General features: G+C 42.0%; 1 protein-coding gene across 1 annotated transcript in view; it reads right to left on the minus strand.

Moving 5' to 3' along the window:
- The window catches only part of OGFOD1 (2-oxoglutarate and iron dependent oxygenase domain containing 1), a 236901-nt gene that overhangs the window by 211056 nt on the left and 13765 nt on the right, over positions 1-12080 (minus strand). The window contains exon 2 of the mRNA XM_069215834.1: positions 2544-2689. Coding sequence (XP_069071935.1) covers positions 2544-2689 — 146 coding nt within the window. The remainder of the gene's footprint in view (positions 1-2543; positions 2690-12080) is intronic.

Genomic DNA, 12080 nt, shown 5'->3' on the forward strand with positions numbered 1-12080 from the left:
AATACATTTAAAAAAAAAAAAAAATAGGAAAAAAAAGAAAGAAAAACCTATCCCGACCTTTAACCTGCCATTAAAACTAAACTACCCCGACCCCCCCACCCAAACCTGCACAAGAAAAAAAATAATAATAAAAAAAAAAAAAAAATACCCTGACCCCTGCCCCTAAAAACTAAACTACCCCAACACCACCCACACACCCTAAGCCCTAAATCCACCCCATCGCTAAAAACGAACCACCAACCCTGCCCCCAAACCCACTTACCGCATCCTCTCCCAATCCTTCCTCTTCTTCTCTCCTCCCGCACTGCCTTAAACCTTCCCCCACCCCTTTAAAAATAAAACAACCCCACCCCATCCTAAACCCCCCCAAAAAAAAGATATATTTATCTCTAGACCACCCTACCTCCCAAGATTCACATTTACAACTATACAACTCTTAGGGCCAGATGTACGAAAGGATTTTACCCATTCTGTTTCTATGGGAAAAAGCTTTCGTACATATGGCCCTTAAAGTTTAGAGAAAGGGTGTAAATTGTCCTGTACTGGAATAAAGAAAAACATAGGAGTAAAAAGAAAAAAAGAATAAACACATTCAGTCTTAACTAAATACTTACAACATTCAGTTCTCAATCATTTCTGTATTGAGTAAGATACATCATTCAGTTCTCAATCATTTCTGTGTTGAGTAAGATACATGTTAAAACACCTTTATTCTATTTTCAGTTAGGTTCTTTTGAACTGTTGCATTTTATTCTTATTTCATCCTTTTTACTTCCATTTAAATGATTTTATGCACTTTATTTAAAATCTCCGCCCTCCACTGTAAACTCAATTATGACAGCCCTCCTTTGGTTTCCATGTGTAGTAAAGTACTTTCAAATTCTAGCCATTTAAAAACTCCCTGCTACAGTTTGAGGGAACTGTGTGCTTCTTTACTTTTACAGCTCATCTGCCTTTTACCTAAAGCAAACGCTAATCCTATAAATCTGCTGGCAATTTTATTTTCCTTAGTGTGTGAGTAGACATCTAACAGGAGAACTTCTGCCATGCCATCAATATGTCTGTATGTGGCTTTGTTGACTGAGCTTATGGTTTTATCCTAGTAAATTTTCAGACTTGGACAGGGGCATGTCATATGATGGAAATAGCATCTTTATGCATCTAGAACAGCTTGCATATGTATTTAATTGTGGTGCATTATGTTAAACCTGGTATAATTTTCAATTGTTATGAAGTAAAGTTTTTATGTTTGCAAACAAATACTCTAAAAACTATGACAAACACATATATTAGGTGGTAGAGACAAGGTGGAGGCTAAATTACTATCCGTAGTCATCTCCACTAAAAGGAGCAAGCTTACACAAGTGTGTGTGGGGGTGGGAGTATTGCAGAACAGCAAGCGGAGAAGCCTTAACAAATATCAGGGTGAAGACAGAAAAAAATTAACACTTTGTTAGTTAGGGTAGAAAACAATACGAGCTTTTTGATGAAAAAATACCTAGCTGAAAAGGGATCTGCATATTTGTCTTTTTGGGCTCCAAATTGGTACGTTTATGAAGCCTTGTCTGAAAAGTGATGAATTTGGTTTACACCTAGAGTCATATATTGGTGCCTCCTAATTTAAACAGAACACCCAGCAGTGCAAGTTTTGTTTAAATAAAATTATAATTTAAAGCATATTTTACTTGGGCTGTTAACCCCTGCCAACACGAGACTTGATATCAATTTCAGAGGTACCTCATCTGATCTGGGTTTTCATACAGAAGCATTTCTTCCATGAAATGAAAATACAGTAAGCAAATAAAGGTACTTAAATTAGTAGACATGGAATTCACTGGTATATTGAGATAAAAGTGGGACTATGACCTTTCACATTAAATTTGTGTTCACCAGTTAAGACTGAACCATGCAGCCATAGCTACAAACCTTATGTAAGATGTATTAATTTATCAGAATTTCCTCTGTTACCCTCTCGCTTGGGTTCCTTTAAACTAACCAAATCGTGATCTTACTACCTCAATGGGGCAATACTGCACAGGGTATTCAATTTAATTATTTTAGGCCTTGTATGTTAGGTACTGGATCATAAGAAGTTTGCTTTTGGGTGAGGGACACTTCTTAGACCATAGATGACCTAATAGCCTATACAGCCATGGGCACTAATTACACGTTTGTACTGAAACAGACTCATTTTCCCCTGGTGCAAATGGCTTTGAATTTTCAGACATCCAAGGGGTATAGTGAAGAAGCTTTAAATGGTCTTGGTCAGTTGCACACACTAAAAAACCTCCAATAACTTCTATGCAACTAGAACAGAGAGCCTATACAACAGGGACAACATGCTTTTTTATAGTCCCCTGTGACAGTTTCTCCAATGGACTGCTGTAACCACAGTCACACATACCTTGAAACTTAGATTACTAAACTGCTTTTCCAAATAAACGTACAATAATTTAATTATGAAAACGTGACCAAGCTGTTGGGGAAGGTTCAGACAGTTTTCACCATCAAGGTCATGGTGTTCTGATCTTTTGCTTACTCACCTGTTTAAACTTGTACAAATCATTTGACTTTTCATGGAAAGCAAGGTTCAACAGCTCCTTTTGCAGGCCTTCCAAGAAACCCTTGCTCTGGATGAAGTTTGGAATTGTACAATGGCGGAAAGGATGTGTGTCGATTACAAAGCAATCTAGAAAGGAAACACAAAAAAAAGATGTAGATAACAACGCACACTGCATTCAAATTCTATTTATAAATGGAATCTGTCGGATACACAAGGCACAACACCGTCCTGGTTTTTTCCACAGTTGACAAGTCCAGAGAAAAGTGACATTTCAGGTGGAAGGTAGTTAAAATAAATCCTTAGGGTCTTCTGCCTGAATTGGATCTATTGCCATGTATGGGGTTCACTGAGAGATGTTTATTGAACATGAAGGCTCTAAGGTCAGACCCGAGGTGGCCAAACCTTTATAGACTGCTCCAGCATGTGTGACTTAGGAATACCTGTCAGCTGTATCCCTCCCATGCCAACAGCTATTTTTGGTTTGGTGTTTTGGTGGTTACCCCATTCATGTGGGCAAGTATTTCCTTACGAGCCTCAGAAGGATGAAAGGTGCCTGTGGAAACCTGGTGCAAAGGAGGGGCGATCTGCAGTCTTTCCGCTGCCAGGGGACTGCCACATGGTACTCTCCAGTGTTTTCATTAGCCTGTGTAGACAGTGCATCTGAGAAGGAGGGGCTCAAGTGTTTGCTTTTGAAAATACACTCTCCAAAATACGTTTTTCTTTACTGATTTTTCATGTTACATTTACATATTGACACATATAAAAACATTGTGGGGGTAGGAGTACATCCATGTTGTAATGAGAAGAAAAACTAGTCTTACACATACTCCAGGCTACTTTACAAAGCAGACATGAGACTATAAGCCAGAGACTCTAAGCAGCAAGGCGTGGAAATCACAGATATGGGAGCAACGAAAACAGGACACATCACTGCTCATTACCAATACCATCACACATGAATACTACGAAGAAACACAATAAAAAGATCAGAGATCACAGGGGACACCACTTGCAAACATTAGAAACAAAACATTGGAAATGGATCAGGTGCGTGAAAGCAAAGAGATCAGTCACTGCATAACCTATTATTCTAGTGCAGCAACATTAAAAGGCAATCTAGGGGAAGGAGGAGTGTAAGTGTCAGGCAACACATAAGCAAAAGTAATAAGAGATAGGCGGAAGATTAGCTCTCTGCCACTACGGGGGAGAATTTCACAGGCAGAGGCACTGTTTGTCACTGTTTGCGCACGCTGTGGACCTCTTCGGTGGCACCTACATGTGATTCACTATGCCTACACATTTCCCTTTGCGTCACAGTTGTGGGAAGTGACAAATACTTTCTGGTACAATGTCATCTGGGAGGCTGTTTCTTGCTGCTCTGTTTTTTCACACAGCATATTATGGTTTTAGCTTGGAGCTTTTCCTGCGTGCCCCGGTATGCAGCATGGAATTACAACTGAATGCAGCTTTCCAGGGCTCCACTCCACACAATTTCGACTAAGTTTATGAGTTAACCATTTTGGAAAACCACACAACGGAAATCCTGGCTAAAAAGAACCAAACAAGCACTATTCCATGCAATGACAACACGAGTTACCCCAAAATACATTGACACATCTTTTGCTTAGCGCAACCTAGAAAAAGTTAATATTCATCCTTGGAGCAGCAACATTTGTGACAACATAAAGAAGAAGATTTACAGCTGTTTACATTTTGCCACGTAGTAACAGAAACAAGCAGAACTGGAGGCCGGGGCCCGGGGAGGGTACGGGACATACAGGGAGGGTACGGGACATACAGGCAAACAGTAGCATCAGCAAGAATCAAAGAAAAAAAAAAATAGTCCCACAAAACAACAGATAAACAGCCAAAGCTTAAGGATACAGTACTTGAGAAGTGCTCAGTGGGAGGAAACAAAAAACAAAAAAAGGAAGGACAAAGAGGAAGTAATGACCACCGGCGAACAAGGATTTTTAAGAACACTGAAACAAACTAATGAAAAAAAAGTGGGCAGGCTGTAAGCCCACAAAGGAGTATATAAAAAAGTATATACAACAGGTCTCGAAAGCTCAACCTAAAAAAAACTGAAGGTCTATACCATACAATACTCCAGGATTTCCTTTTTTAATCCAGAGTCATTTAATAGCACAAAATCTATTGCATTGCAGTACCTGGCCATGTTAAGAATATTTTTACAGAGGATGAACTGCATAGCTAGACAACCCCCCACCCACCACTGGACTCTGCAGCTAAATGAGAATCTGATCCTACTTAAGCTAAATTTATTTTTGAGGTACATGAAATGGATTCTGTTGTACTGACTGATGTGAACAGCACTGTGTTATTACTGTTAAGAACGCAAGATGCATTGCATATGCATTATTTTGTATAGATTTAATTAGAAGATTGTTATATCTTGATGATATCCCTTGAAAATGCCACTACTAGAGTGACATAACGGACATCAACAGGCTGAAAGATTGAAGCTTGAACGGTCCAAATAAAACTGACGAACACATGGTGAATTGTCAAAAATTACAGAGTTGTACTTAATAAGGGCCGGTTTTGAAGCATCTACAAGTACATGAGGCTTCCTCTCACTCTCGCTGTGTGGGACATTGTTTTAGAAGTCATTTATGTTCAGACCAAATATGCAAATTACTAACCCCAATGGATGTCATATTGTTGTGTCAGACTGTAAAGTGTATAGGAAGATTACTGTCATACATATTTTTGGGCCTAATCTGGGTCACCATACACGCTGTAAAAAGATTTCCATGACTGCAATCAAAACAGCAATTTATACAAGTCCTGTATTACATGGAATACAGTTGGTCAAAATATGTATGAGAAGATATTTAAGTGTAGTCAACATTCTGACAGTGTACATTTTCCCTATGTGTTTTTAAATAGAACTTGGTAGATCAACCTTTATGTTAAGACAGTTAATAGCTGAAGCTAGGACAGAAGAGAACCTGTATGACTATTGAGAGCAGAATGATGTGTGGAGGATGCGCCATCGAGTGATAGGGGTTAGACAATGAGGCATGAGTACTAGATTTTAATATTTATGCTGCCTTGATGACTTCTGTATATGGCCATGTCTACTCAGTCTACCAACGGCGTTTCCAACTAGGGCCATGAAGTGGCTCAACAAGCCATCATTCAGAGTCCACAGGATAAATTAGGACTAAAGTTGAAATATATATGCATGTATATATATATATATATATATATATGTGTGTGTGTGTGTTATGCCCATACTTTTCTTGAGGCGAATGTGACAATGCATGTGATTACATTTATATTTGAAAGGGTTATCTTACAGAAGTGGTGTACTAGAAAAGTAAAACTAAAATAGGCAGAACTAGTTATGGTGGCAATAGCACTTTAAAAGGACAAACATTAGAAGTGTTGGGGGAGGAGGGGAGCCGAGCGCCAGAGAAAATGGACGCTTCCTAGAGAGGCTCCATCAACCTACTATTAAATCCCGCTCCAGGGGCACAAAACCCGGCACAAAACAGCATTGAGACATAAGGTGGTGATAAGAATTGAAAGACTGTTGAGGTGAAGTAAGCGTACTTAAACTGCTGCAAGCTAGGAAAAAATCGGTGTGGCCTAGACTTGCGTGTTGATTCCCAGACTCCAGTGACAGGTTTTTTTTTTTGTTTTACATCTTTTTATTGCAAACAGAGCTCAGCATAAAAGTGGAACCTGTGTCAATTACATAGTAATAGTAGCTCAGACAAGGTACACAATATTACCTGGCAATCAACCAACATTACACGACCACTGTACCTAGACCATCTCTTATTCCCTGACCTACCACTCCTCCCCTCCCGGGGGTCCAATTGATAACTACTTCTTCCAGGCTATTCTGTTGTGTCTCTGTATGTAACCCATTTTGACCATATTTTTTCATAATTCTTCTTGCATCCCATGCTTTTGTATATGAATTGCTCCGCCCTTTGGCACCAATCTAAGTCCCTCTCTCAATCATCAGGCCGCGGAGGGTCCCTGGCCCCCCCCATCCCCGTGCAATATTTTGCTTAGCCACACCAGCCGCCAATTGTAACCAAATCTTCAAGTGTCTGGGCCACCCCTTGTCTCCCATAATGCCCAGTAGTAGCCATTTCGCCTCCAGCCGTATAGTCAGCCCGTCTACTTTACCCATTATCCGTACTATCCTTTGCCAGTACTCCTTGATCACTGGGAAAGCCCACAGGTTGTAGAAAACGGATCCCACTGCATCACATCCCCTGGCACACAGGTCGGAGTCAGTATGACCCATCCTATGCAATAGTGTTCTGGAGTAATATGCTCTATAGAGAACCCTCAACTGTTTGAGACGGGAATGGGCCCTTATGGCCATCTCCCTCTGGCTCTGTACTGCCTCCATCCAATCCTCATCCTTGAGTGTTCCTACAGGGAGTGCAGAATTATTAGGCAAATTAGTATTTTGACCACATCATCCTCTTTATGCATGCTGTCTTACTCCAAGCTGTATAGGCTCGAAAGCCTACTACCAATTAAGCATATTAGGTGATGTGCATCTCTGTAATGAGAAGGGGTGTGGTCTAATGACATCAACACCCGATATCAGGTGTGCATAATTATTAGGCAACTTCCTTTCCTTTGGCAAAATGGGTCAAAAGAAGGACTTGACAGGCTCAGAAAAGTCAAAAATAGTGAGATATCTTGCAGAGGGATGCAGCACTCTTAAAATTGCAAAGCTTCTGAAGCGTGATCATCGAACAATCAAGCGTTTCATTCAAAATAGTCAACAGGGTCGCAAGAAGCGTGTGGAAAAACCAAGGCGCAAAATAACTGCCCATGAACTGAGAAAAGTCAAGCGTGCAGCTGCCACGATGCCACTTGCCACCAGTTTGGCCATATTTCAGAGCTGCAACATCACTGGAGTGCCCAAAAGCACAAGGTGTGCAATACTCAGAGACATGGCCAAGGTAAGAAAGGCTGAAAGACGACCACCACTGAACAAGACACACAAGCTGAAACGTCAAGACTGGGCCAAGAAATATCTCAAGACTGATTTTTCTAAGGTTTTATGGACTGATGAAATGAGAGTGAGTCTTGATGGGCCAGATGGATGGGCCCTTGGCTGGATTGGTAAAGGGCAGAGAGCTCCAGTCCGACTCAGACGCCAGCAAGGTGGAGGTGGAGTACTGGTTTGGGCTGGTATCATCAAAGATGAGCTTGTGGGGCCTTTTCGGGTTGAGGATGGAGCCAAGCTCAACTCCCAGTCCTACTGCCAGTTCCTGGAAGACACCTTCTTCAAGCAGTGGTACAGGAAGAAGTCTGCATCCTTCAAGAAAAACATGATTTTCATGCAGGACAATGCTCCATCACACGCGTCCAAGTACTCCACAGCGTGGCTGGCAAGAAAGGGTATAAAAGAAGGAAATCTAATGACATGGCCTCCTTGTTCACCTGATATGAACCCCATTGAGAACCTGTGGTCCATCATCAAATGTGAGATTTACAAGGAGGGAAAACAGTACACCTCTCTGAACAGTGTCTGGGAGGCTGTGGTTGCTGCTGCACGCAATGTTGATGGTGAACAGATCAAAACACTGACAGAATCCATGGATGGCAGGCTTTTGAGTGTCCTTGCAAAGAAAGGTGGCTATATTGGTCACTGATTTGTTTTTGTTTTGTTTTTGAATGTCAGAAATGTATATTTGTGAATGTTGAGATGTTATATTGGTTTCACTGGTAATAATAAATAATTGAAATGGGTATATATTTTTTTTTGTTAAGTTGCCTAATAATTATGCACAGTAATAGTCACCTGCACACACAGATATCCCCCTAACATAGCTAAAACTAAAAACAAACTAAAAACTACTTCCAAAAATATTCAGCTTTGATATTAATGAGTTTTTTGGGTTCATTGAGAACATGGTTGTTGTTCAATAATAAAATTAATCCTCAAAAATACAACTTGCCTAATAATTCTGCACTCCCTGTAGATCGTTTTCCCAGGCGGCCCGTAAAGATTTCAGGGGGTCTGGGGAGTTGTTCATAATTTTTGTGTAGATCAGGGAGATAGCCTTGCCTGTCAAAGGCTCTGTCAAAAGTCTATCTTCCAGAGGGGATGACTCTGGCAGCTCCTCTCCCTCCACCATGTGCCTATGTAGTGCGTGTCCCAGCTGCAACAGCCCAAAGCGCTCTTACTGCCCCATCTCGTACTCACGTTCAAGGTCCTCAAACGTCAATAATGTTCTCCCCTCCACACATCTTCTAGGGACTCTATCCCAATGAGCTCCCATTTCCAAAATCCCTGGAGTTTCCCCACCTCCTGCAGCAGTGCACCGGACCATAGTGGGGTTCTGTTGGCGAGTTTCCCTTCCCGCCCTCCAAGCTCTAACCACAGATTGCGTATGGACCAGGAGTCAACCCAACCGCCTGTCTCCATAGAGGAGCGTCTCAACGCCCTCAGGTCCCATTGCCTCTCTGTCCACCCTAAATGCCTGGTCCTCTCCTGCCCCAAACACTGAGACATTAATTATGCACAATTGTGCTGCCCAGTAGTATGTATGTATGTCCAGGAACCGCCAGTCCCCCCTCAAACATTCCCCTCTGGAGTTTAGTCAGGAAGATGTGCGAGCTACCCCCATCCCAGAGGAGCTTCCTTAGTTCACTATTTATATTTTGAAACAGTCCAAGTGGCACCTTGTATGGGGTACTCTGCGGGCTGAATAGCAAACACTGCATGGCCATCATCTTAAAGAGTACATAGCGTCCCATTAGGGAGACTGAGGGGCCCCTCTAGTGTGAGACATCTGCCTGGAGGTGTCTCAGCTGTACCAGTAGATTTTCTTCCACGAACCTGGACACGCTTCACATGACATACATACCCAGGTAGCCAAACCCCTCCATTGCCAATGGGGCGACACACCGCGCAGGCAGCTCCAGGGCGCCCCCCCCGTGAGCAGGTAAACCAATGAGTGTCCCAATTAATTTGGTATCCAGAGTAACTGCCAAACATTTGAAAGATATGGAGCAGCCTGTCTACCATAATTCTTGGACTCGCAGCGTAGAGCAGAATGTCGTCGGTATATAGGGAGATTCGTTCCTCCCATTCCCCTTTTCCTCTTATCCCATATACTAAGGGATCCTGATGTACCCAAGCAGCCAGTGGTCTCGTCCCCCTGTACAGCCCAAATGGGTGGGACACTGTCCCGTTCACCCGCACTTCAGTGACAGAGGTGACATGGTTCACCAGAGCAGTACCACAGGCAGGAGACGAATAATGAATTCTGCAGCTGGGACCCAGGCGCTGGAGGCAGCATTTGGAGATGATGAATACACTGGAGCAAATAGAGGGGCACACCTCAGATACTGGATATTCCAGAGCACCACAGCAAACTATGCCCTCGGACTAAGAGTTGAGCATAAACTCCACCCAAACCACAATACTGGGACCTGGTGGGCCACAGAGGGGGTAAGAATCTCTAATTCCCCACACTATTGTGTTCTTTGGTGACATTTCTTTGGCTGAAGCCCCACACACAGCTCCCGCTCCCCCCACTGCATGAAACAAGCATGCAAGTGAGTGAATGCACATAAGTATACTAGTGGACTTGCTCCTACTTCTGTGTTGCAAACTAGGTTGAACCACTAGACCCAAACATGACACAAGTGATGGTCCCTTACCAAGCCGGAGCTACCATATCACGTAGCGACAGATGAGGCAGCAAGACACACAGTAGGGGAAACTGGGAGGCGGTAGGGTGGCAAGAAGTTGGCTGTGCTACGTGCCATGGTCAACAACTGTGAGTACTGCCATCAGGGACCGTTGATAGGGTGGTCGGAAGCACACCCACTATGATGATAGGAAGCATTGTGACTTAAGCGTCATGATGGGTGCAGAGGAGAGAAAGGGACCAAGCAAAGTAAAATGGACAAATATGCAGTAACCATGATGCATTCAGATTAGACCTCACAGACTGGTGAGAGAGTCATTGACCTTTCACACAAAGAACTGTATAAAGAACCCGAATCCTCTCTGAAACGTTATGACAGCGATCCAGATGCTCCCTGGAAACCAAAATTAACACAGTGACTTTGGAGGTCACCCCCACAGACACTTAGTAAATGAATGAAAGGGTTACAAACACAAACAATTCAAAGCACAGTTTGCCCAAGACTGCATGTATGCGTCTTTTCATATTGTTGCATTACCCAGACACGTTAGAGCGCTTTTAGAAATAGATCATTACATAAGACATATGAATTATTGTAAATGACCCACGGGTGTTGGGACACTGACATTAGGTAGACCGCATTAGAGGAAGCTATACATTACAGCAGCCATGATATGATGAAGAAACAACATAAAAAACGAAGCTGTAACAGTTCTTACATATAACACGCATGTCACTCAAACATTATTGTAGCGTATAGTACTGAGAGAGTGTAGCCTATTTAATCTATATTAACATGAAAAGTTTATGAATTAATGTGTGATAATGCCGCTTAGAAAATGTATTACTAGGTTTTGCTAAAACGTGCATCTAAAATGTGACCACGGGGAGTGGCCGTCAATGTCTACGTGGACTAATGAAAATGACTAATATTTATGAATTATTGTAATTAAATAGTTTTATTCTAATTATTAATGATTATGTTATTGACATTTTTTGCTAATAAACCTTGTAGGCCTTAAGTTAGCATGAGCCGAAGTTAAGCTGCCTGGCTCTCATATTAAATGTGTTTTTCCAAAATATGCAGTGTGCTGACTCGCAAAAGGACATGCCCCCCTGTTTTCTTCAAACTAGAAGCTGAATGTAACCATAGTAGATCCGTTCTCATGAAATTCATATTGCTTGTAGAAAAGTATTAGCAAAAAGCAACAGTGTAGATTAATGTAATGTACAAGGTCGCTCAAACCTGTACAGACAATGGAGCTAATGACCAAAAGATGTGCAAAGAATTACAGAAGGATGAAATCATACCGGACGTGCTACCTCTGAAGACGTCAATCATATGGACCAATAAACTGTCTGTGAATTAATGTGGGGTGAAAGATTTAATGACAATCTGTTTTCCATTGGCTAAAGATAGTGGAGTGCAACATTTAACCCATTAAGTTTTAGGGGAATGTACAACGAAAAAGGGATAAAAACCCATGACAAGGGGAGTCATCAGAGATTGGTTATGGAAATGCTGTCGATTTGATCCAGAAACTTTGTCACTTAGTTTGGTGACTTATTGGTTTTACTTAAACCATCCTTTCCTTAGATTGCCCATCTTACACTTTACCTCCTTATGAGGGAAGTGCCCCTTTTCCCTGGGAGCGGAGTTTTGACTGATGGCGAATCAACTGATGTCCTGAAGACGAAGTGCTGACCCAAAACTGGGAGGGTAACTATGACAATGAAATTGTGATTTGCCCGTTTGCTTTTCCTTTCTAGGTACCAACTGCTTACTTTTGTCAGAGTCCATAGCTAGATGTTTTCCAAATTGGTGTTCTAAATTGTTTTGCATGAAGCCC

The sequence above is a fragment of the Pleurodeles waltl genome, chromosome 12 (genome assembly GCF_031143425.1).
Source record: "Pleurodeles waltl isolate 20211129_DDA chromosome 12, aPleWal1.hap1.20221129, whole genome shotgun sequence".
In the NCBI taxonomy this organism is placed as follows: Eukaryota; Metazoa; Chordata; class Amphibia; order Caudata; family Salamandridae; genus Pleurodeles; species Pleurodeles waltl.